At 34.7% G+C, this 24,615-nt stretch overlaps 3 protein-coding genes across 4 annotated transcripts; 1 reads left to right on the top strand and 2 right to left on the bottom strand.

Moving 5' to 3' along the window:
• Positions 1-1,538: 1,538 nt before the first annotated feature.
• Positions 1,539-13,588, top strand: LOC108209447 (uncharacterized). Of its 2 annotated transcripts, none has more exons than XM_017380355.2 (10): positions 1,539-2,010; positions 4,157-4,668; positions 6,590-6,822; positions 8,893-9,063; positions 9,227-9,541; positions 10,410-10,568; positions 10,646-10,795; positions 10,911-11,117; positions 11,718-11,960; positions 12,577-13,588. In XM_017380355.2, exons 1-10 carry the CDS (start codon positions 1,692-1,694, stop codon positions 13,208-13,210), a joined length of 2,943 nt encoding a protein of 980 aa, XP_017235844.1. In that variant the 5' UTR covers positions 1,539-1,691; the 3' UTR covers positions 13,211-13,588. The 2 variants fall into 2 exon arrangements, with proteins under 2 accessions (XP_017235844.1, XP_017235843.1); XM_017380354.2 differs by having other exon boundaries at positions 1,540-2,010; positions 12,574-13,588.
• Positions 13,589-14,394: 806 nt separating this feature from the next.
• Positions 14,395-15,839, bottom strand: LOC108207029 (protein LSD1). The gene is made up of 5 exons (XM_017377494.2): positions 15,584-15,839; positions 15,387-15,500; positions 15,173-15,286; positions 14,972-15,081; positions 14,395-14,639 (listed from the first exon to the last, which is right to left on the bottom strand). The coding sequence occupies exons 1-5, from the start codon at positions 15,642-15,644 to the stop codon at positions 14,601-14,603; spliced, it is 438 nt and encodes a 145-aa protein (XP_017232983.1). The 5' UTR covers positions 15,645-15,839; the 3' UTR covers positions 14,395-14,600.
• A 6,031-nt stretch (positions 15,840-21,870) lies between these two features.
• On the bottom strand, positions 21,871-24,327 carry LOC108206923 (plant intracellular Ras-group-related LRR protein 5). The gene is made up of 3 exons (XM_017377358.2): positions 23,652-24,327; positions 22,274-23,199; positions 21,871-22,179 (listed from the first exon to the last, which is right to left on the bottom strand). Exons 1-3 carry the CDS (start codon positions 24,175-24,177, stop codon positions 22,051-22,053), a joined length of 1,581 nt encoding a protein of 526 aa, XP_017232847.1. The 5' UTR covers positions 24,178-24,327; the 3' UTR covers positions 21,871-22,050.
• Positions 24,328-24,615: the final 288 nt, after the last annotated feature.

Genomic DNA, 24,615 nt, shown 5'->3' with positions numbered 1-24,615 from the left:
TTTTTACTTCCAAAGTGGACAGATAAATAGGGACGGAGGGAGTAATAAAAATATAATACGTTGAAATACTATATAATTGATATGAAAAATAACAAGATAAGACGCATCAAAGGTATCAGAAATTTTTGGGATGCAATTATACAGTTTGTAGTTCAATTGATGCTTTTATAATAAAATAAAGTATGTGTCTTTTTTACATACAACATATGTTTCAATTTCTATTTATACAAAATGTGTGCAACATATGCTAAAAAGAATGTGTTGATGATCTGCTCCATCATGTATGAATTTAAAAATTATGCAAACGTACACTCAAAAAGAAGAAATAAATGTGAGGCAACGCGGACCACACATCTTTATTTAATCATGATTTAGGATATCGTAATTCACATATCAAGAACAAGTTTTCATCAAAATCATGGTATATTAGTTGAAATAATTTAATATTTTCAACAATAAATTACAGATACTTTTAAAGAGGTATAATATATTTAAAATCTAAAAATTTCAGTATTAATTTCGAATATAATTTTGAACATAGATAATATGATAATGGTCTCTATATCCTAACGAATTTGAATATAGAAATATCAGTTCAAATGTAGTTTTTAATCCATAATGTTTTTAAAAATATACTCCCTTCGTCCTATTTTAGGTGACCTTATTTGACTTTGACGGAAATTAAGAAAAAAGTAGTAAAAAAAGAGTAAATTTAGTTGGAAAGTGAGTAAAGTGGTGAAACATATCAAAATTTAATAATAGATTTGAGATAGTGGAGGTAAGTAGTGAGTGTAATAGTGTTTATTTAATAAAAATGTATAAAATAGAGAAGTAGTGGGTGTAATAGTGAAAAGTAGTGTTTAAAAATAATAAGTATAATAAGTTCATTATTTTAAAGATGTCCCAAAAATGAATAAGGGTCATACAAAATGGGACGGAGGGAATAGTACTTATTAATGCTATTAGGTTGCAAGTATTACATTTTTTATATTTACATATTTTGTCAAAATATAAAACGTAATAGTTACGCTCGAAATAATATGATGACACACATATATTATTTAGAACACAATACAAACTCAAGACCCGTACGAGAACAATATGATAAGACATGAATACTATTTAAAACACAACAAAAACTAGAGGCCCGTGCCTCGCACGGGCTTTTATGCTAGTTTTTAGTTAATAAGTACTCGTCAGTTTGTGAGCAGAAAACCGAATAAATCCGAAACCGAAACCGTTAAAAATCGAACCGGAACTGAACCGAAACCGATTGTTTGTTTCGGCTATAACTAGATTCCGAGCCGGTTTTCAAAATAAATATAATATATAATATATTATTTATAATTTATATAAAAATTTTAATTATAAAAATAAAAAATTACATGCAGAGTATGATATTAGTTTATAGTTATAACTTATACAAATTGAAAGTTCACTTTCTCGTAGTCGGGCCTAGAGTTTAGCTGGGCCTCGGTCCATTATTTGTTGCAGGAAAACAGATAATAGATATACATTATACATCAATCGATAACATTTAGAAAAGGTTTGAGCGGGTACTGACGACTTTGTTTAGTATTTCTGGTCCAGGCTCGAGGGAACGTATTTCAGATTACTCGACCTTCATTATTTCCCCAATTACAATTAGGATTACTGCATCTTCCTTTCCTAGGGTTTCATAACCCAACACAATGTCCGGCTCCGACAGCGATTCCGATGATTTCGGTCTCCAACAAGACATGGAAGCTCTTCGGAGGGCTTGTAGTGTCACCGGCGCCGCTCTAATTTCCGATGATTCCAGTTCGGATTCCGGCGACGAAGACAGAGAATTGTATAGGAAAATACAAGAGAGATTCTCGGTGACTAATGATGCTGAAGAACCCTTGAATTTGAAACCGATTTGTGTGTTGCCCCCTCCGCTTACGTTATCGGATAGTGATGTTGATGATTGTGATGGGGATTTTGAAATTCTTCGTGCCATTCAGAGTCGCTTCTCGGATTATAATAAGGGTAATTATGGATTTGATGTAGCTTTTTTGTTGAATTTTGTTTTAGATTTCTATTTTTTATGTGTAATTTTATGATTTGGATTGAAATGTGTTTTGTTGATTTTATGAGTTTTGAAATATGGTATTGAGTGTGCAACGTAGGGCTTTTTTGATCTCTATTGAGGACAACTCTCTAGGCTTTTAACTTCTATTTGGGAGAGATTGGGTAGATGAATATTCTGTAAAGCGTGCACTACACAGATGTTTGTTTGATACTTTCTTATAAGAAACCTGTTTGGCCTAGTCTAATATCTGCTTGTAATTCCATACGAGTTGCTACTTTGGTGTAGATAGTGATGGAAATATATACAGGGTTGAATTTACTAGAAAAAGGTTTCTTTCAAGTGGATATTGGTTTTTAGGACTGAACTTTTTAGCATGGGATAGTAGGTAAAAAGAGTACTCATTTTTTCCACTTTGAATTGGTATTAGGGGTAAATCCTTTCATTTCAATTCCGCCGCTTATGTCAGAGAAACCTTTAAATGAATAGGCACTAGGACAGAGTCTGCAGGTGGTTAGTGGTAGAGGGTTGCGGTAGCTTCCCAAAGAAATACTAAGTGAGGATCAACATATTAAAAGAAAAGAAACTTGTTGGGAGATATTGTTATCTTTGGCCTATGTCTTGAACATAGTTACCCGGTTCGCGGTACGGTCTATGGATCTGCGAACTGGTTCGCTCGTACCGGAACACGGGTCGAAGTCGACCCGGATCGGCCGGGATCGCGTTCCAGTTCGTCATTTCCGGCGAACCGCGGATGCTTACTCCGACGACCGTAAAATGAGGAAGAAAGATAGAAAATCGATTTGGGCTGTATTGTTTTGATGATCTGTGATATACATATATATGTTTGTGTATATTTGTTTGCTTAAACTCATGAAGAAGATGAAGTGTGAAGAAGATGAGAGACGTGCATGTGAAACTGTGCAAAGGTGTATGTGTGCAGCTGTATTAGTGAATAAGTGATAGACAGCTGTATCTTTTTCTTTACTATATTCTTTTTTCATTTTCTTTTATTTTGATACTAGTCACGTGACGCTCAAAATTCAACAGATGTGCAAAGCTCAACATCTGTTCACATTTAATTTTATCATTTTTTTCTAGTTTCAAAAACAAATATTGTAATTATTTCAATTTTAATATAATATAATATTGAAAATCGAAAAACTAAACTGTTATACTAATTAATATAAAAAAGTAAAGCAAATTCACATATTTATAATTTTTTTCCTTCATTATATATATACATTAACGGGATCCTTATATCGACCCGCGTACCCGATTCACTACTCAGCGTACCCAATTCACTCAAACTAACGTTCCACGTATCCGAACTCGTACCGCGTACCGGATCGATCCACGATCCGTGCAACACTGGTCTTGAACTTCTTTTGTTTCCTTTTACATTGACTTGGAGGCCTCTAGATATATTTATTCACATATGTTCTCTAGCTCTAAATAGGTTTCTTTACCATTTTTTGCTGTCTAGAGGTGCTTGGTTTTTTACATATGTTACATCCTACTTTTGGTGCTAGTGGGATTAAATTTCTACAATAAAGTTCATTTGGGAGTTCATGATTTTGCTTTCCATCCTATTCTCAGAGTGCTAACTGTAAAGTTAGCAATAAGATCTGTAAACGAGTTCACCAGAGTTATTGAATGGCTTCCTAGTTAGTTAATTTCGCAGAGTATGTTATAACTTGTTTTGTTTAAATTGAAAATGGGAATCAACTTGACTATCTGGTACTTATGCAGTGTAAAAAGCATGTCCTTTTAGAAACCGTAAGAAAGCGTCTTTCGGCTCTTTGAATGTCTATAGTCTCACTGGTCATGTCTTATCTAAATATTGTAGGCCAGACCAATTTCAGTTCATATTTGCAATCCCAAGTCCCAACTTTGAGATATCTGTTGTCTGAAAAGATGATGTGTTATTTCTGTTAGTCTGCTACAGAGTGATACTTATCAAAGAAAGAGAAAGAAATGGTACAACAATCCATCTTGAAAATTGATGCATTGATAATCCTTGTAAATTATTAAATCTTTCAGTTAATTGTATTCTAAAATTATCCTGTCTAATTTGGCCAACTTTTTTTTTTGTTATTGGTTCAGATGACCTGAATGAAAGCACAAAGGATGGTTTACAGAAATCGCAGGTTGGTGCTTCTATTATAGATTCGGAAAAGGAAACTTCCAATAATTTGTTTAGCAGAACTAATATTGCCAAAGAATTTCCAGATTCTGTAGATTCATGCATCACCGGGAATTTTTCTGAACCACCGACTGAGATTGCTCATGAAAACCAAGTTTCTGATAAATTTGACAACCACTTGTCATGTGATGATAATATTGCTTTAACACCTGTCGAAGATTCTGCCTTTCCTAAATCTGCTCAGGCATTTCTTGATGCCATCAAGAAGAATAGGTCATGTCAGAAATATTTGCGGAGTAAGTTGATCCAGATTGAATCAAGAATTGAAGAAAATACAAAATTGAGGAACAGTATTAAAGCTCTGAAAGGCTTTCAGTTCTGCTGTAGAAGAAGAACTGGGCTGGAATTGTCTCAGAAGAAGGATGCTCGGCTTCAGCTGATTCAAGTGCCAAAGCTGAGGGTTGATTCTAAGGTTATGCATATTTTTGATGTTCATATCGCTGTCTTACAATATTATTTCATGCTCTCTTCCTATCTGCATGCACACTTAATGAGCTTTGTTAATCACTAACTTGCATAGTTGCCTGCATTAAGTTTCTGAAAAACAGCAGGATGACATATATCTAAGTATAGTTAGGCTGGTTAATACATTGTAGTTTAAACATTCAATGTGCTTTACGTCCACCTTTAAGTCCTGAATGAGGATGCTCCACTTTACTTCACCACTTTTCCCGTTTAATATTGTCACACATGCATAGGTATGGCTGATGTACATTGTGAAAAGAGAATGTTTATGAAATTGTCAATGATGATAAACTTGGTGTCCTCTTTCATGGGAACCCAACTGAGTTATTGTGCGATTTGTAGTTGTTGGTAACTAGAAACAAGGAGCGGTGATGGGTCTGATGCAGGGCAAGGGTGAGAAAGAGGTTTAACAAGGGCATAATGGCTGTATCTACAAACATGCCCTATCCCGCACTGACAAGAAGACAATAAATTCGCAGATTTTTGGAAAATATTCATCAAATCATATATTTTAGGTCTGATTAATAATGATTATTGCAACTGCATGTATAAATATCCTAATACTTTTAAAAGGAGTAAGATGATAATCAATAGGAAACTATAACTGTAACTAAATATTTTTCAATCGCTACCATAATTAATAAAGGCAATATCATCTTATTCCGATATGTATATATATTTATGCCAAAAAAAGGAAATGCATATTCCGTAATCCACGCCAGTGTGTTCATGTTTCTTTTTATGTATATATATCAAGATATAGGAACTTAAATAGCTTGACTTTCTACTGTGAGCACCAGTTACGGAGTCTATATTTTTGTAAGAAGATCTGATTTAACAAAATTAACTATGAAGTTGCTCCAAACACACTTCTTTTTATCTCTAGGAATTGCAACTTAGGTTAAAGGAAGTTCAACATTTCTCAGGAAATACACAGTTGGTGAAATGTACGAGGTATGTGAACACAAAGAAGATTTATGCAGTTGCTATTGATGGATAACGACATATTCTTTATAATTTCAGGTAATAACACTAACATATATGGATTTAAGCAAAAATTTATTAGAAGATGTAGGGTTGGAAGTGATTCACGAACAAGTCAAGAACTCTTTGAAACATGAATATAGGTGACTTTTTTTTGACTTAACTGATAGGAGGCTTATGCACCTTTAACTGTTAAGCATTCTTACAGAATGTGCCCTGATAATTTATTAGTTATGCGATGACATACAGGTGCGCTCAACATACCTTCATTTATTAGGTTCATTATTAGGAGGCAGCGCGATATTATCTCACTTAACAAGAGGGAAACCTGTGGAAACATCATTCCCACAGAAATGACTAGGTCTATTATATCTTTGCCATGTCTAATGTCAGTAGTCTTCAAATAGTCTATAATTAGGCTTCTTTCCCTACGTGAATACAAATATAAACAAAGAAAAATACCTACTTCTTCATCGATAAATAAATTATTGCAAGTTGCTTATGCTATTAGGGTCATATAACTCATGTATAGTTTTCTAGATAAATACATTTATTGTAAGTTGCTTATGCTATTTGAGTAATATAATTCATGTATACTCAGTTATAGTTTCCAAACAAAATCACTGTTGCTTGAACAAAGCTCTTTCGGTAATAGTTGACTTATCATGATAGTTTTATGGTATATCAAACTGTAGGTCTGAATATATAATCTATAACCTTGAGAGCACTTTTTTATTCACAGGCAAAGGACACCCAAGTTATGTACTCTTGCTTGAAGAAAGCTGTTACTATGATAGTTGACTTCTCATGATAGTTTTATGGTATATCAAACTGTAGATCTGAATATATAATCTATAACCTTGAGAGCACTTTTTTTTGCACAGGCAAAGGAGAAAAACACCCAAGTTATGTACTATGGCCCTCCTGATAATTCTCATGTCCCCAACTATAAGGCTGTGCTTCATAAATTTTCAGACTCATTTAATCGAGATAAGTGGACTGAAGACGAAGATATAAATCTTGTGAAGGGTATAAAGCAACAATTTCAAGACATGTTGCTTCAGAAGACCTATCAGAATGAAGAGATATTGCGACAAAGGTCTACTGGCCTAGTCAGGTATCTGATTATATATGTTCTTGATATTCATTAGGTACTATATAGCGGTCAGAAGTTACCTAGCCCATACATTTTTTGCTCTTCTATGTTCTGCGCATTGCTTTTGTCTCTAGGTCATGCATGTATTTCTGTTTTGTGTTTCTCATGCAAAGAATGTTTGTACTGATCAGTTCTTTAAGTTACATGGGTGGACATAATAAAATATGTCAAAAATTGTTAGAACTTAGATATGATCGCAAGTTATATGAATTATTTGTTCTAACTCCTTTTGAATCATTTTGGATTTCACCAGTAAATATTTTGCTCTAATTGAATGCAACAGTTAACTATATGTAGAAGCGGGGGTCTGACCAAGAAGTTCTTATGTTACAAATTGCAAGCATTTGATTCTCAGATAGATATATGAGTGAAATTAGTAAACTTTCTGAAAACAAAGGTGTCATAAAAAATTACTGCAGTATGACTACAATTACGTGTAAAGGCAAGGAGAACTTATTGATGAATGGATTGTTCTTGCTTGCAATTTTGATCCCTGGTGGAGAATTTTGATGGAGAGGCATGTCATAATGAACATGGTCCTGGGCGTCTTAGTTTCGAGTACTATGATACTCATCCTTACTTATATTAATGATATGATAATCTGTGAAAAAGTGTATGTTTGATCCCTTTTGAAGCTGTTAATGAATAACATGAAGCCTGATATAATTTTTACTCTGAAGGAACTCTCTCTTCATCTCTTCCCTAACCAATTATTTTTACAAATTTTTGTCACCACTCTATTCGAGGCTAGTCCTATATCTTATTGATCCTATCTGCTTTCATGGTATAGTCCCTATTTCAGAGTCATACAGATGGTGTTTAAGTTTGTATTCTCCATAAATTCAGGCCTGAAAAATGTTGTAATTTTTTTTAAACTCATTTGGATAAGAATGTATACTACTATCTTTTCCCTTATCAGACGCCCTTGCATGTAATTAAGGTGCATATAAATGTTATGTGTAAATAATATATTTGGTTCTGTTCTGTTTGAATACGCGCACACACACGCACAGAGTCCCGTAGAAAATATTTGGTTCTACTCTTAAATCTCATTAATAATTTTAAAATTGATGATACTTATGCATAGAATTTGATTCTAACATATAATACTAATCATTATATGACATGCACAAACAATTTAACACCTACAACTTAAGCAAAAATTTTGATTTTTAAATTTGGTTCTACTGCAGCACCATTTTGGACCAAAATTGTTCTACTGTAGAACCAGTTTGGATATTATGATTAATTTTCAATGTTTTTTAGAGGGAAGTTATGAAACTTTATTTTTTGATTTACTAATTAAATATTTGATGAATAATGAGGTTGAGACATATATTTTGTGTATAGGTGTTCTCTATTAGACTCTGTATAAGGTGGTTCTCCATGGAGTCTGACTCATAAACACACACACACACACACACACACACATATTTATTATATATGTATGTATGGACTTTGTTTTAAATTTCAAAACAGACGGTAACAAATAAATAAAATGTTCCAAGTACCTCTTCTAGGCCTAAAACAATGTGCAATGACTATGAATTTGAGGAAGTCTTAATAATATTTAAATTCTGTAAAATTTTGTGAAGTACCAATGATATAATACCTGGTGTTGCTTAACATCTTAAATTTGTGATTTGTTCCCTTATGGGGAGTTGATACCTTAAAATATTCAAGTCTTCTGCATATCATTAGCAGGAATTGATGTCTACAATGGCATCATAAGGCCGTGGATTACATTATGAACATCATTTTGTCTGCTAAATATCTGTCATTGCCCAATTAACCAACTAGACTGCCCATGTTTTGATGGTATGAGTTGCACCATTTTTATGGGACAGACACAAGACATGCAGTATAGCCACATCTTGGTCATGATGACCAACTTAATTTGGTCATTATGTTCTTTTCGACTTCTTATATTTCGGACCGGAGTGGAGTCATTTAGCTCTAGTTTTATTCAAGTTGCCCTCCATCTTCATGCTTTTCCTTGCATTTTTTTGATGCACATATTTTTTGTGACAGTGATGTTGAGGGATTTCCTGGAGAATCAAATAACTTTGATAGCATAATCGCTTCTATTTCTGATCATGACATCACTGACGAGAACATGAGAGAGTTCCTGCCTAAGGTTAACTGGGAACAATTGGCTTCCATGTACACCAAGCGCCGATCTGGTGCAGAATGTGAAGCGAGGTAACTCCATCTATTATGCTGATATAATAGTGATATTAAATCTTAAAATTTTTATTTGTATGTGTTTTATTTACATGCTAGCATGATGGGGATATGCTTCTTCACCCCTTTCTAACGGTGTAGTAAATATCTTTCAAGTGAAGTAACGAATGGAAATCTGCAGGTGGTTGAACTTTACAGATCCCTTGATAAACAAAAATCCATGGACCAAAACAGAAGAAAAAAAACTGCTGTACATAATTCAACAAAAGGGAATTAACAACTGGATCAATATTGCATTATCATTGGGAACAAATAGGACACCTTTTCAGTGTTTGGCACATTACCAGAGGAGCCTTAATCCTTCAATACTGAAAAGGGAATGGACGGAGGATGAAGATGATAAACTCCGTGCTGCTGTAGCAACTTACGGTGAGAGGAACTGGCAGTCTGTTGCTTCTGTCTTGGAAGGGAGGACAGGTACCCAATGCTCCAACAGGTCAGTTGGCAATTCGAATGATGTTTCATGTTTAATTTGGGTGAAATAGATTCTTAAACTTGAAGATAGTCATAAATCATAATGTTTTGAGCTAGATAGCTTCTTACTTGGGTTGAGACAGCCCACAGAAAAGTTCAAAGAAAATATTTGGGAACAGTACAGTACTACTATAGGCTTTGGAGGCCCTATAAGTAGAAAATACTAGAATATATGTATTCCATCATCTTTAAGCAAAATAGGGAAGGATATTTTTAAAATCATATTTACATAGGAAATTGTTATAAAGGTTTACTTTATATAGTGAGTAACCTATCTTATAGTGGGCAGATTTTGATTATTGAAACTAAGTGGTTGTGTTCTATCATCTATGTTCTCTGTCGTGAGACTTACCCCTTTTATTTTTCCTAAATACCTAATTTTGACCCCATCCCCTATTGAAGTGGTATTAAGAGCCCTTGTTCCTCAGTCTACACCGCTGATTCAACCTACATCACCCCCCAATTCTGACCGTCCCCCATCAATGTCAGTTGTGAACTTGTTATTCTGGACCACTTGTAACAATTACAATACCAAGTTACTAACTTTATATAGGTATACATATATCCATATAACTGTATTGTCTCACTGATTTTTCTTTCACAGCATCCCCACAATCCAATCATGTACTTACAATATATATTTTTTTGATTCTTTGTAAATTTAATTAATTCTCTGATTTAAAGCCTATTGACTGGCTATCTATCCAAGCAAGTATCTATATACTTACCCATCTTCTATAGGGTTGATAATAATGATGTCATTTGATCTATATAGCTGCTTGTTTACAATTTAAGCACTTCATGATGTGCTTTGTGTGCTCACTTCACAGGTGGATAAAATCACTTCATCCAATGAGGAAAAAGAAAGGGAAGTGGAGTCCAAATGAAGATAAACGCTTAAAAGTTGCTGTTATGTTCTTCGGGGAAAAAAACTGGAGAAATATAGCTCAATATGTGCCTGGACGGGATCATGTTCAGTGTAGAGAGAGGTATGTAATTTTTTTAATCAGATTAAGCTTTTTGCGGTCAAATCAAGTTACTCAAGACTATGCTTGTTTCGGAACAGATGGAAAAATTGTTTGGATCCTTCAGTCAAGCTGGATGAGTGGTCCGAAGAAGAAGATTTAAGGTTGAAAGAAGCATTTGAAGAACATGGGCCATCCTGGAATAAGATTGCTTCATATGTATCTCAACGTACTGATAACCAGTGCCTGAGGTAAGATATAATGGATATTTGCTTTTGAGTTTTCTGTGAACTCTTTGCAACTTGAGCCGTCTTGTTTTGAGAAAACTATGACTTCTCTTAAATCCATTCTGCTGTGTGTAAACAGGAGATGGAAGACTCTGTTTCCACATGAAGTCCCTAGGTTTCAAGCGGCTTCAAGAATAAAAAAGGTGGCTTTAATATCAAATTTTGTTGATAGGGAAGCAAGAAGACCTGCCCTTGGGCCCAGTGATTTTGTCCAGCTACAACTATTAGATTCTGTTACTGAAACTGGAAAGACCGACTCTTGCAGGAAAGGCGAGAAGAAATCAAGGTATATTTCTATTAACATTTCTTTGAAGCTTTCATGTCACAGTAACCTCTGGTATGGTTAATTGTTTTGCGTAGAAGGTAGCTCGTGTCATCCACAAATAGGTGTGTTGACCTGCTTACTGTTCTGTAATGATATGCAAAGTATTTGCATCTTTTATATGCCTGATTAGTAATTTCTGTATTGATTGTTCAAGTAAATTTTCCGGTTTGGAGGGGTTTGCAGCCCTTCCTATGTTTAGATTGTTCTTTTGATTAATGTCATGATGTGATTTGAATAAATGATGACTGAAGAAGAAATGTGTTGCAAAAGTGTATGTATATATGGTTCCCACTACTGCTAATAACAAGATAAAAGAGGTTTTGCAGAATGTGCGCGCGCACACACACACACACACACATAGCTACTTATAGGTATTGAGTTGTTACTAGAGGAACTCTTAGCCTCTCTATATAGGACTCAACATAAACTTGCTGCCTATCTTACACATTAGTACTGCAGTTATTTAACTCGTGTTGTCATTAACCTTTTGGTATTTAACAGTTTATTGATTATCATTATATCAATACATCTGCTTGACTTCAAGTGCTTTTGAATCTTCAGTTATGTTGCTAAACTAAGATCTGCAAAGCGCAAAGCTGATGCTGAAAGAAGCTGTGAGAGTGTCTTGAGATTAACAAATGGAAAAAAGCGACGTTTTAATGCTAAAAAGTCCTCAACACAAGATCAGGAAACAGCTTCTGTTAAGGGAAAGCTGTCAGAGGTAAACAGTGTTGCCAAGTCCTCTGCTCATGATGTACATACTGCTAGGAAGCAAGCTCCAGGGCGTAAAAGAAAGAAATTAAGGTAAACATCATATGGCAAGGCTTTGTTTGTTTATATATTTACTATATTTAAGGTGTTCCAAGGACACCATCTTATGTACAGTTATTATCTCAACTTTCAGACTTCGCAAATACTTTTTAAAGTATTCATGTGTGATTACGATAATATAATGTTGATGGGACCGTTATTCAAGGACAAGAAAGAACTGAAGAGAATACCTATTGCGATATATCAACTTTAGATTGATAGCAAGTTTATAAGTGTTTAAATGGACAACTTCACAGTTTAATTATTAAGTAAAATCCTAGTGATGAATGGCACAGTATATAATGCACCTCAATTTGATGAGGCACATCTAGGCTCTCAAAAGACCCTCAGGACTCACTTGGCTCTCGCCTTGAATAAAATAGAGTACAGTACCTCACTCTGGATGGAAGTTAGGCAAATGGAGAGAAAACAGAAACTGAAGATGGTTTATTGATACTTACTATTGCACCTTACCAACAGTGACAGGAAATTATATCATCGATAGACTGTTGCCACAAGTTGTGACTATTTCAATTTTCTAAAGCTTGTGTGTAAATTGTTTTTTTATTAAAAAGTATCATTTTTGATGTTTAACTTTGATATACAGTAGGACGCCAGACGCATCTCAGCAGGCTGCCACAGGAGTAAAAGAGCATACAAGTAAACCATCTTCATGTGAAAATGAATGTGTTGATACTACAAATAAGGAAGTAGGGAGCCTGAGCGAAGTTGATGCTACAAAGAACAAAAAGTCTAGGAAACATATCCGCAAGAAAAATAAATTAATGGAACAAGTAAATGAAGCTCAAGTACACACAGGAACTGATGGAATTGATGTTAGCAAGAAGAGTGATGCTCTTGAAACATGTTCGAGTGACCATGCATATTTAGCTATTTCTGAGGATTGTCCCCCATCACCCAGAGGTAGTCCAGAGAGGATGCTAATAAATGGTGATGTTGCTGAGCCCTTTGTCAGGGATAGCAATGATGAAAGACCTCCTAGGTGCCCAACACCGGATATTTTGGATAACTTGAATTTAAGGGCATTCACTGTTTCCAGAAAAGTTGTGGTTAATCGGTCACGGCATAGAGGCAGAACTTTGAAGCAAAGGCGTAATGCAGATTATGAGGATGACATGACCCTCGCTGCCTTTATCAATCAGTCACGGAAAGCCCGAAAAATCTTATTGTCTTCGATAAAAGCTTCAAAGCCTCTACCGAAGTGTATTGACGCGGAAGATTAAGTTCCATAAATCAGAATGGAGATTATATTTTTGCTTCACATTGGTTCTGATTGATGATGTGGAAGATTAAGTTTCCTTATTTACGAGGGAATTATCTCTTTTTGTGAGGGTAGCAACTAGCAACATATGATTCCCGGGAATAGATCTACTAGGGCCCATAATATCTGGAATTTGCAAGCACTGAGAGTAATTTTTCATGTGTGCAGTTGCAAGAATATTCTCAAGTTCAAATATGTTTTAAGTTTGTTGTATACTTGTAAGAAGGCTTCATCTCAACAGGCCTGGCTTTGAAAATATCTGCACAACTATGTACATTTAAAATTTGTTTTCTCTAGCTTTAATTTGTGAAAATTCTAAAAATCTACCCTCTTCTATCCATGTATGTGTAAGGGTTGGTGTCAATCGAGGTTCCAGGGCTTGGTCTTTATGATGCCTGTAGCATGTGTCTGCATACTCAAAAAATCTACTTCAACTTGATTCTGCAGGTTTGTGTTTACCATTTGGGTGATTAGTATGGTTTTGCACTAGAGATAAGTGTTGCTTGTGTATATCTCTTCATTCTCCGTCACTGGACTAGGCTGGACTAGATGTCTAACTTGTACATATTAGATATATATGTTTTACCATATTCATACCATAGACCAGAGACCTTAGGGAATGTGCATCTTATTAGTTAGACAGGAAGAGGATTATGTGAGGTAAAAGGCAAGTGTGTTCCTGAAGTGAGTCCTAGTTATTTAATTTCACAAATACAAAACTTGCTAGTAATTTGTAATCTTATCCCTTAAGAGTTTGTTTATATACCTTAATTTGTGTGGAAAAAACACACTGGTTGAGATATTTTCAGATAACCTTATCTTGAGAACTTGACATTTATGAACTTTTATGTGTTTTTGATTAGGTCTGATTTGTCTTTATGGAAAAATCATCATCCTACCTTGTTGAAACAAGAAGATAAATATCATCTTAGCTTATTGTTGAAGTCAAATGATGCTTAGTCACAGGATTCTTTCCAGTTGATTATTTTCTTGTGTACTTATCTATATGCCTCAATGTGTTATTTTCTTGAATATGTTTATCCAAACTTGAGTTGTCTCTCTTCACATAAATTTCCTGTGAACTGAATTGGACATTCATAATTTGACACAACCATGTATAGAATCCACAGATTCACACCCACTGTATGACAAAATGAACTTTTTGCTTAACAGAATACATTAATTCTCAAGTCATTTCAAGCAAGCAACCTGCCAAGTGCCATGCTTCTTATTAATCGACTCATGTCGAAGGAATCTGATATATCTACACATGTAACAACAGAAATTTATTTTCTTCATGCCTGGGCGTTGAACTGCTATGGTTTTAACTAAAGATTTCAAGTGTTCTTGATTTAGCTGTGGGGTTTCTGCTCCATAGTGCTCCTTGGTACCTGTATGATTCCAAGAAAACCTTAAGGTGTTAGCTTAAGAAGACCTCAACGCCGACAAGTATTTGGTGCTAAACAAATTTTAAATATTTTTAATCCGACATTGGGGGTATGTCATGTCCGACACTCTGTAAACGAGTCTGAGTAACATAGTTGTTAGCAGAGCTGAATAAACGTATCCTACACTTTTAGCGTCTCCTACTTCTGGTTAAGCAACAACATGATATGAAGCCTAGCTGTTTTGTGTTGTCTATATGAAAATTTTGTTCATCTCATTGTGACACTAACTTATCAATCTGATCACCGAAGAGTGAAGATAAAAACTCGATACTCACCCCAACTGAAGTCACAAATTGGCAAACTGCACATTTGACAGACCGTGCTCCGTACTGATACATCAACAACATTTGACAATTTCCGCAATTCACTTGTGCTACTTGATTAGCTGAGTAACCACAATATAATCTCAAGAGTTAATTAGCATGCTTGCGCATATTATTCACATCATGGTTATGATGAGATAACGAGGTTTTTACCTTCCATGGCCAAGTTGACAGTGTGACAGCATGAACATTTCACACTGGTTGCGCCACGAATGTACATCAGTAGAGTGTGGCAACGTCCACACACCAACTGAGCCATTTCCGTGCCTGTTGAGTTGCCAGATTTGTCTCAATCATCGGAGAAATAAATAACAAGTCGCGGATGGTATTATTGAATAAATAAAAAGAAGAGATGTGAGTGATGTACCTGGAGGTGGCACAGCTGTGACTGCTTTGCAAACAGCACAACATACTGAGGTTGCCCCAACTGGATAGACTAATAGGTTTACACACCCTGAACACACAAGCTGACTCTGTGAACCTGATCAAAACACTAATATTGTTACAAACACTTATATTCTCACACAGTTATTGTAAACAAGTTTGGGAAAATCAGGAGACTACCATTTACAGGGCCTGCAAAAGGCACTGGAGGCAAAGGGTAGGGAGCAAGAGGGACTGGCATTCTGCTTTCGATTCGATTCGACACCTTTACGAAGACCTCCAAGCTCAACACAAAATCTGTACTGACCACCACTACTCAACTATAATGTTCTCCTAATCAAACTTAACTGAGGGACATAGCTTGCAGTTTTCAGGTTGAATGGGAACAAGTGTTTGTAGTGCTGGATGAGGAGGATTGCAAGTTTGAAGGGAACACATCAACTTATAAATACATAAAGGGTGTTGGAGCTGATTTTTACCATTAGACATGTCAAAAAGGCCATCATTTTCTTCTTTTGACAAGGAAAAAGAATATAAAGGTAAAATGACATGTCCAAATCATCAGACTATTCAATTACATGTTACCCATTTCTCTTCACCTTTTATTTTTGCGACTCTTTGCATGCACACGCTGCCTTCTCATCGCCTATTCAATTTTTATGCCACACAATTCTAAAACTCGATCAAACTAAATTTCATATATGAAATATATAATTCCATATTCAGAGGGTTAAATATATTAAATCATTACGTATGAAGTTCAAAAATGAAAACTTCGATCGAGTTCCAATCAAACTTATCGAACCAAGCTTAGGCCTCGAATTGTATCGTAGAATTATTAATTTCGTTGATCAGCTTAGAAGATAGAATGCCTTAATAATTAACAACTCATCAACCAGTCCCGACCAACCACGAGCCTAACTACCAAAAAACAAAAACAACAGAGAACTCATGTACCGACAAACCAAACCATGCGGAATGTAACGAGTGTGAGGAATTTAAAACTTACAAAATATGTCAATATTTGTTAGGGCCCTAAAATTATTTGGATTAGATTTTTTTGACAAACAAATGATTTTATTTAGACAAAACGCTTAACAAAATATATATTGAAATTCAGTCTGGACAAACTCCTCTATTGTCAACTTTTATGTGATTGTGAAATAAAAAACAAACTATAGTCGTTCTGTTTTCATATTGCTTAAAACATAGAATATTTAAATTGTTTAACCAAAAAAGTATTACAATGATATGTCGAGCAACACAACATACATCAACTATGAAATTATTAGCATCACAATTGATATTCACATAAGCACCTTCGATATCCCAATATTCAGAACTATCAATTACATTAATCAATATTGGAGCAACAAATGCTCCCAACTATGAACAATTTTTTGTTGTGGAATGTGAGCTTTTGCGATATATGTCACGGCTCTTGCGATATCTATCACGGTCTCAAAATTGATGCGAGTTTTATACATCTCTCAAAATATCATATAAATCCTTCTCAGAAAAATAACTGGGACTACACGTACGAGTACACCCAAAAATATTAAAACACAACAAACTAACATCCTAAAAAAAAAAGGAGCACGACTAACACCATGATAACAAGGTACTCAATAAGATCTAACCCAAAAAAATTGGATTCAGGTTTTATTGAAAAACTGATAAATAGAAAAAAATGACGAGTTATAAAATATGTCATTATATTACAGGTCTAAAATTATAGGGACTAGATTTTAATGGCAAAAGTTTGGAGGAAAAGAGATTTATATTTGAGTTGAAAGATAGATCAATGCATTTTAAAGATAAGTGTCTTGTTTTTTTGTCCCTCTTGTATTAAATCAAAGATACCTGTTTTGTTGACAGAGTTTATATTTATTGAAATCTCATTGATGACTTGAATCATGACATCTTTTTGAGTGCCTTAGATTGAGAAACCTTTCCGATTGATATTGATCGAGAAATCTTTCCAAAAAAATTAAAACTAAAACATATTTAAGTTAGAGGGAAAAGCCCAATTTGCAATAAAAGATGACTTAAGAGTTTAGTTATGATCATTGAACTGCGAAAATATGAAGAGATTTATTCATAAAGACATGAAAATTTTTATTAGTACATGACCTTGATAGTTAAAAACTGTCGATACAAGCCACGCGATCTTCAAAACGCGCTCTGTGATCCATATTTATCATCAGAAAGTAGCTTATTGTATTATTTTGTAGGCAACAATCTGGAAGTCCTTGAGGAATATGACACTCATCCAGAGCACACCCAAAATTATGGACAAATTTATTTATTTAACAAGAGAAGGTTATACTCTCTTGGTTTGTCGAGCTCACTAAACATGAATGCAATCATTCTAAAGTTGAATTGAACCATCAAAAACGCAACTCAACTTCAACGGCTTTAACTAAGGAACATGATTTGATGAATAAAAAAGAGAAGCTCAACTTAGTTCAAAAAAAATTCAAAGCAAGTTATCAAAACAAGCAGCAAGGAAAAGTTGGTCCTTTAAGAGGAAGAACTTTTAAGTAGGCTCACCAACAAAAGAAAAAATTTCCCTCGGAAGTTGCTCCACTTGTGTAAAGTACGAGCAATTTAAAATGAGTGTTCTAAGAATCAAGAAGCAAACGGTGATAATACCAAGAAGATAAATGTACAAATAAATAAGAGTTTGTGGGAGTTATTGAGTGCAATGATTGTCATGTTACTATAGACATTGATGGATGGTAGATCGACTCTGGTGCAACCGACCAAGAATAATTTGATCGAGTATCAAGAAATGAAGAAGGTTGAGCAACTAAATATTCATGAAGAATAATACCTACTTGAATGTAGTAGGGATTGATACATGCAGGTTGGATTTTGAGGACAATATGATGATTCCAAAAATTGTAATGTTTGTTCCAAGCACGAGGTGCAATCATGAAAATGGGTTGGAGGTGTATTTTTTAGGGGTGGCAATCGTTTTGTTTCGTATACTTTCGTTTCGTGTATTTTCGTGTTTCGTGTACTCGAAGGTGAAACCCGTATCCGTCCGTTATTAATTTCGTGTACATAATTTGAAACCCGTATCCGTTTCGAATCGTTTCGTGTATATTTCGTGTACTTTTCGTGTATATTATATATAAAAATATTAATATATTTTTTAATCAAAAAATGGATTTAATATATATTTTTCTTTATAAATTTATTAAATGTGAATGATATATATTATACTTGTATACAATTCTTTATAAATTTGTTAATGTATCTACAATATATATCCACACATACATACTTTATACTCAATTATATATTTAATATATCATTACATATATATAATAAATATGATCTACAAATATTTCGTGTACTTTCGTGTACCCCAAATGAAAACCCATATCCGACACGAAATCTATCGTGTAATTTCGTGTTCATGTACTTTCGTGTTTCGTATATCGAAAATCAAAACCCGTATCCATTTTTTTCGTGTCGTTTCGTGTTAGCGTGTTACGTGTCAAATTGCCAGGCCTAGTATTTTTACAACAACAGAGTCTCAATCGGGAAAGGCAAAAAACTGTATGCAATGGGTAAGTACGAGCTCGATCATGAATTGTTTAAACTCCGAAGAAAGTTTTTAATAATGGACAAGAATAAGTCCGACTGCGATTGATTTTTTTTTTGAATTTTTTTCTTAATAATAGGTGATTGAGAGCCCATTCTTGAGATGTTATTAAATTTGTTAAAGTTTATTAATAATAATACTAATAATTTTCAACTAATCCACTTTATGATACATGTGTATAAACAATTGAGATATTTATTATATTTGTATTATAGAATTGATTTTTGTTTAGTACTTATTTTAGTGTAGAGTTTGTGGACCAAATAATCTATTTATTGAACTATAAAACCAATAAAAGACTGGGATTATTTAGGGAATAATTTTGAGATCTTTTTAAAAATATCCATCTGTAAAATTATTTTTTTAAAAATACTACCATCTTTTTCATTGTTTTTAAAAATACCTTTTCATAATTTTTTTTTTCAAAAATACGATTTGCAACTTTTGCAACCTCATTTGCAACCTTGGGCGGCGCAGCCGTAAAAGTTGCAAATGAGTTTGCAAAAGTTGCAAATGAGTTTGCAAAAGTTGCAAATGAGGTTGCAAAAGTTGCAAATAAAAATGGAAAGTTGCAACTGTTGCAACTGCAATTGCAACTAGTTCAACTGAAAACTGTAAGTTGCAAAAGTTGCAAATAAGGTTGCAAAAGTTGCAAATGAGGTTGCAAATGAAGTTGCAACTTTTGCAACTGCAGTTGCAACTTCATTTGCAACCTCAGTTGCAACTAAATGCAACTGAAAACTATATATAGTTGTAAATGAGGTTGCAAAAGTTGCAAATGAGGTTGCAACTGCAGTTGCAACTTTTGCAACTTCATTTGCAACCTCAGTTGCAACTAAATTCAACTGAAAACTGTAAGTAATAACAGATGTATGGTGTGCCCCTGGCGGGGCCATTAGATTACAATAGAATCAACTGAATGCAACCATATGCAACTGAATACAACCATATGCAACTATATATATATATATATATATATATATATATATATATATATATATATATATATCGATTCCGAAAATGAGGTCGAAAATGACATTTGAAAACTGGAACTTGAAATCAGGAATTCAGCTGCATATGAAGTTGCAACACGGCTGGCGCCGCCTGTAGTTGCAAATGAGGTTGCCAAAGTTGCAAACAGTATTTTTGAATTTTTTTTTTTATGAAAAGGTATTTTTAAAAATAATTCTGGAAGGTAGTATTTTTGAAAACAATAAAAGAAAAGGTAGGTAGTTTTGTAGATTTCCCAATAATTTTCTCTGTTAATGATACCAATCCATGTTCTTGCAAATTGCAAGAATATAACTTGTACTCTATCGGGATATCACTAACATCATGTACTTAAATTTATAATTACAAATCAAGTTTCTCACTCTAAATAGAAATGTAAGACCATACGTAGGTATTACAGCTTCATACGTAGCAGAATCATCATCCATCATCGTCTTCAACTAAATTTTAAATTTTCTCTGATATATTGATCCTTTACATCGTTGCTTACCTACGGCTTCAAATCCATGTATCAGTTCAAATTATATTGTAATCAAAGTCAATCTGCGGCCTCTTCTGGTCAAACCGTAAGAGTCAAACACAACAAGGAAGTACAATGTTAATTCATTGTTTAATATTTAAATTTGAAGATTGTGAGGAGGAATTAAAATTCCGATTTCAACTTTGAAGCATCCGTTACTTGGCCTGGTGGATACAACTAAGACTTGAAATCATCGTAAAATAAATAATTTTATAATACATTGAAACATGCTTAAACACTGGTTTTAAGCCCACTGTTTTAAATATTTTATTAGGTGAAATGTAATTATCAATTCTTTATCTCTAAACTTATTATTAATCATCGGAAGAGTGACAGTTCAATAATAATAGTAGGAATAGAAAGCAAATTTAACTTCTTTTCTGTCAGGGCTGACTTCTATACTCAATCAACCTCCTACAGGTAGGGCTGTAATTCGAGCCGAGCCGGGCGAGTTTCGAGCCGAGCCTAATTCGAGCCAACTTTAATCGAGCCGAGCCGAGCCGGCTCGATTAACTAATCGAGCCTAAATCTTTGCCCGAACTCGACTCGGTTAATTTCACGAGTCGAGTCGAGCCGGCTCGTTTAGCTAAACGAGCCGGTTTTAACGAGCCGAGCGAGCCAGCTCGTATAATTTTACACTTAATCGAGCCCAAACCTCTACCCGAACTCGGATCGTTTAATTTCACGAGTCGAGTCGAGCCGGCTCGTTTAATTAAACGAGCCGAAACCTTTACCCGAACTCGGCTCGTTTAACGAGTCGAGCCGAGCCGAGCCCACTTAAACGAGTTCGAGCCGGGCGAGCTCGCGAGCCGCCCGACTCGAATTACAGCCGTACGGCTACAGGATTATGGGTTCATGTCACAGCGGCACGGGCATACCAGACTGGGCATGCCTTTTGTCCATTTGGCATGCTTTTTTACTAATTTTTTATATAAATAATAAAATTTATATAAATATTATATCTTATAAATATTGAAAATTTTAAATATAGTCCAACTTCATAGTCAAATATTAGATAAACTATTAATATAAGTTAGTACTGTATTAAGTTCTGTTCTTAATATTTACTAACTTTTTTATATTTGTAAGTGCATTTTAGTATCAATCATGTAATGATGCAGCAGTTTTTGCTATATTTAATGGAAAATGACATACTATTTGGACATGCTTTTTTGTAAAATACATGCTTATAGGCATGCCAGCGAGAACAGCCGTAACATTTACCCTGTACAGGACAGTAGAAATCTCTGTTTTTGTACAAGTTAACTAAAGAAACCTTTTGCAAGTCACTGCATGCATCTTATACGATCATAACGAATCAATAGAATCAAAGTTTTTAGTGAAGCACCATAGTTTTGTAATTGTTTAATGAACAGATAGAAAAGGTAGAAACAGAGCAATGTCTGGACCTCAATACAAAGAATTAAACAATAATGCAGGTTTCTTATAAAATAAATTCTCAGAAACTGTATGCCAAATTCGAATGCAGATAATCCTTCCTTAATGCTTTTCCTCCGAACCCGAGAAAGAGAAGCAACATAGCCTGGACCAGCAACCTTTCCTCTTCTCTGGCTGTTGAACTCTCACATCCCTCTTAGCAACAAACTCATCCATGTACTGAACAACAGCCTGAAGGATTAACACACTAAAGATATTAGTACTAGATAAAATATGCAATGTGCATTTCATATCACGATACGATAGAGTTCTTAGAAACCATTACCTGAGCTCCCAGTGTGACAATTTGCTTTGGAGGAACTTCAAGTGGAGTCTCATAAGCATGAAACACTCTCAATTTTGATAGGAAGCGAAATGAATCAGGCAAGATTCTAATCTGATCATCACTGATGTCCAACACTTCAAGCTTTTCAAGGTTTCCAATTGATCTAGGCAAGGCTCTTAGGTCTGAAAAGTTTTTCCCGACATTTAACTTCTCAAGATTGACTGCAAAACAGAAGCTTTCAGGGATGCCTTCGAGTTCATTAAAGCTTGCATCTAGTTCCCTCAGTTTGGTAAGATTTCCCATTGTTGTTGGCAACTTTCCAACTCTGTTGTAATGAAATGTGAAAATTTCCAACATTTCTAGCTTTCCGATGGCCTCTGGAAGACCTCTGAGCTGATTGAAGTCGAGTCTTAGCTCTACAAGGGACGTGCATGATCCAATTGTGTAGGGAAGTTCAGCAAGCTCATTTGTCTCCACATTCAACACTTCTAAAGAGGTTAGATCACCGATTATATCTGGCAGGGTACTAAAATGGTTTGAACTCAAATCAAAATTGACAAGGTTTTTCAGATTACCAAATGAAACTGGCAGTGTTTTTAATTTATTGGCATGGAGATCCAGATCAGATAAATTGCTTAATTCACCAAATGTATCAGGAAGGTTCATAAGTTGGTTCGCATGGACATCAAGTTTCCTTAGGGCAGTGAGGCCACCGATGGTGGTTGGAAGAACCATTAGTTTGTTGTTTGATAAATTAAGCTCAACAATATGTGACAACTTCCCTAGAGATACCGGAAGCCACTCTATATTGTCCATCAGTTTACCTCCCAGATCAAGAACCAATTGGTCCCTTTCTTCTGATTTTTGCTTGCTTTCAAAAAGAGCAGCCACTTTCATCAGGCTCATTTTTTCAGCGTCTTTGCCACCTATAATTTGGTCATGAGAAAACACTGATATGAGGGACATGAGTTGACTTAAATGATCATTAATACTATGTTTGCAACTAAGATCAATATTAATCATAAGCATAATTTAACTTGTTTAATCTTGAAAACAGATGTAATAGTGCTACTGTTAATATCATATATTCTGTTAACATACAAAATCTTTCGGTACATAGGATCAATGAATATTTAGAAAGTGGAATAGTTTTATCAAAAAATAAAGAATACAGAGGATACTGCAGAACAAATCAGAACCGCGTTGACCATCATAATTCTAATTTATATCTTTTGATCTCTCAAGTCCTAGAGGTTAGCGAAAAAAATCCAGAATAAAGGCTTTTGGAGTTTTCTTGAACTATCCTAATTATAGTCGAAAAATTGAACACACACACAGACACACCAACGCGTATCAAAATGATGAAAATTGTGCAAACCTGAAGACAAATCAATGACTTTGGTGACAGAACTCTTCTTGACCAAAGGCAAAGCTGAACTCTTTGATTCATCACCTTCCTTGATCATGATCACACTCTCATCACTCACCACTTGATCAATTTTTTCAACATGGTATCCCAAATCATCACCGGACTCGATCTGAGTACCTCCAGATATCAACCCGGAAGCTGTCTGAATAAGTTGATCAAACTTTTGAAAAAACTTGTCAACTTCCAACAACTCCAGAGCCTCTTTGCTCTGCTCATGACTCTGAAACAAAACCATGGTCTTCTTAACTTGTTGCAACACAGAAAAAATCTCTGATGGCACATCCTGAGGTGGCAACTGGCTAGAAAGCTCATCAAGTTTCAGTTTTTCTTCGGAATCAACAGTTTTGACAAGGGAAATGGCTGCTTCAAGCTCTTCAATGGAGGGCCTTGGTGGAAGTGATCTGTAAATCCTCATGATTTCATCAACAGCTTCTGTGTAAGCTGGAGATGAGTCTTTTTTGTTTGCTATCGTCATGGATCATAAATGGATGTTTTCTCTTTTTGTTGTCGTTTTTTGACAAAGAATTGTTGTTACAGGATGATGAAAACTCAAGATAAGGGATTGACACACTCAGCTCAGGTATATACTATGTCCTGGTTTTATCATTTTTAAATTCAAAGCCCTGGTTTCTTTATTGAAGCTTTGCTTCCCTCAAATTATTCCCTCAAGTATTATTTGCCTGCCTTCCTAGCTATGACTTTGTCCTAAAGTTATTATACTTTTTACAATTTTTTTCAATTCAAATTTTGAGCAATTCTCAATAATGTTCTATAATGTTCTATAAATATGACTTTTAAAAAAGATTTAATAAGCTAAAACATCACTGAACTAACTTAAAACTTGAAATTGAGTTACTAACTCAAAAAACTTTCACTCGACTAACTAAACTAATATAAACTTGCAATTAACTAA

Source organism: Daucus carota, chromosome 2 (assembly GCF_001625215.2).
Source record: "Daucus carota subsp. sativus chromosome 2, DH1 v3.0, whole genome shotgun sequence".
NCBI lineage: Eukaryota > Viridiplantae > Streptophyta > Magnoliopsida > Apiales > Apiaceae > Daucus > Daucus carota.
This window is presented reverse-complemented; position numbering and strand designations above follow the sequence as displayed.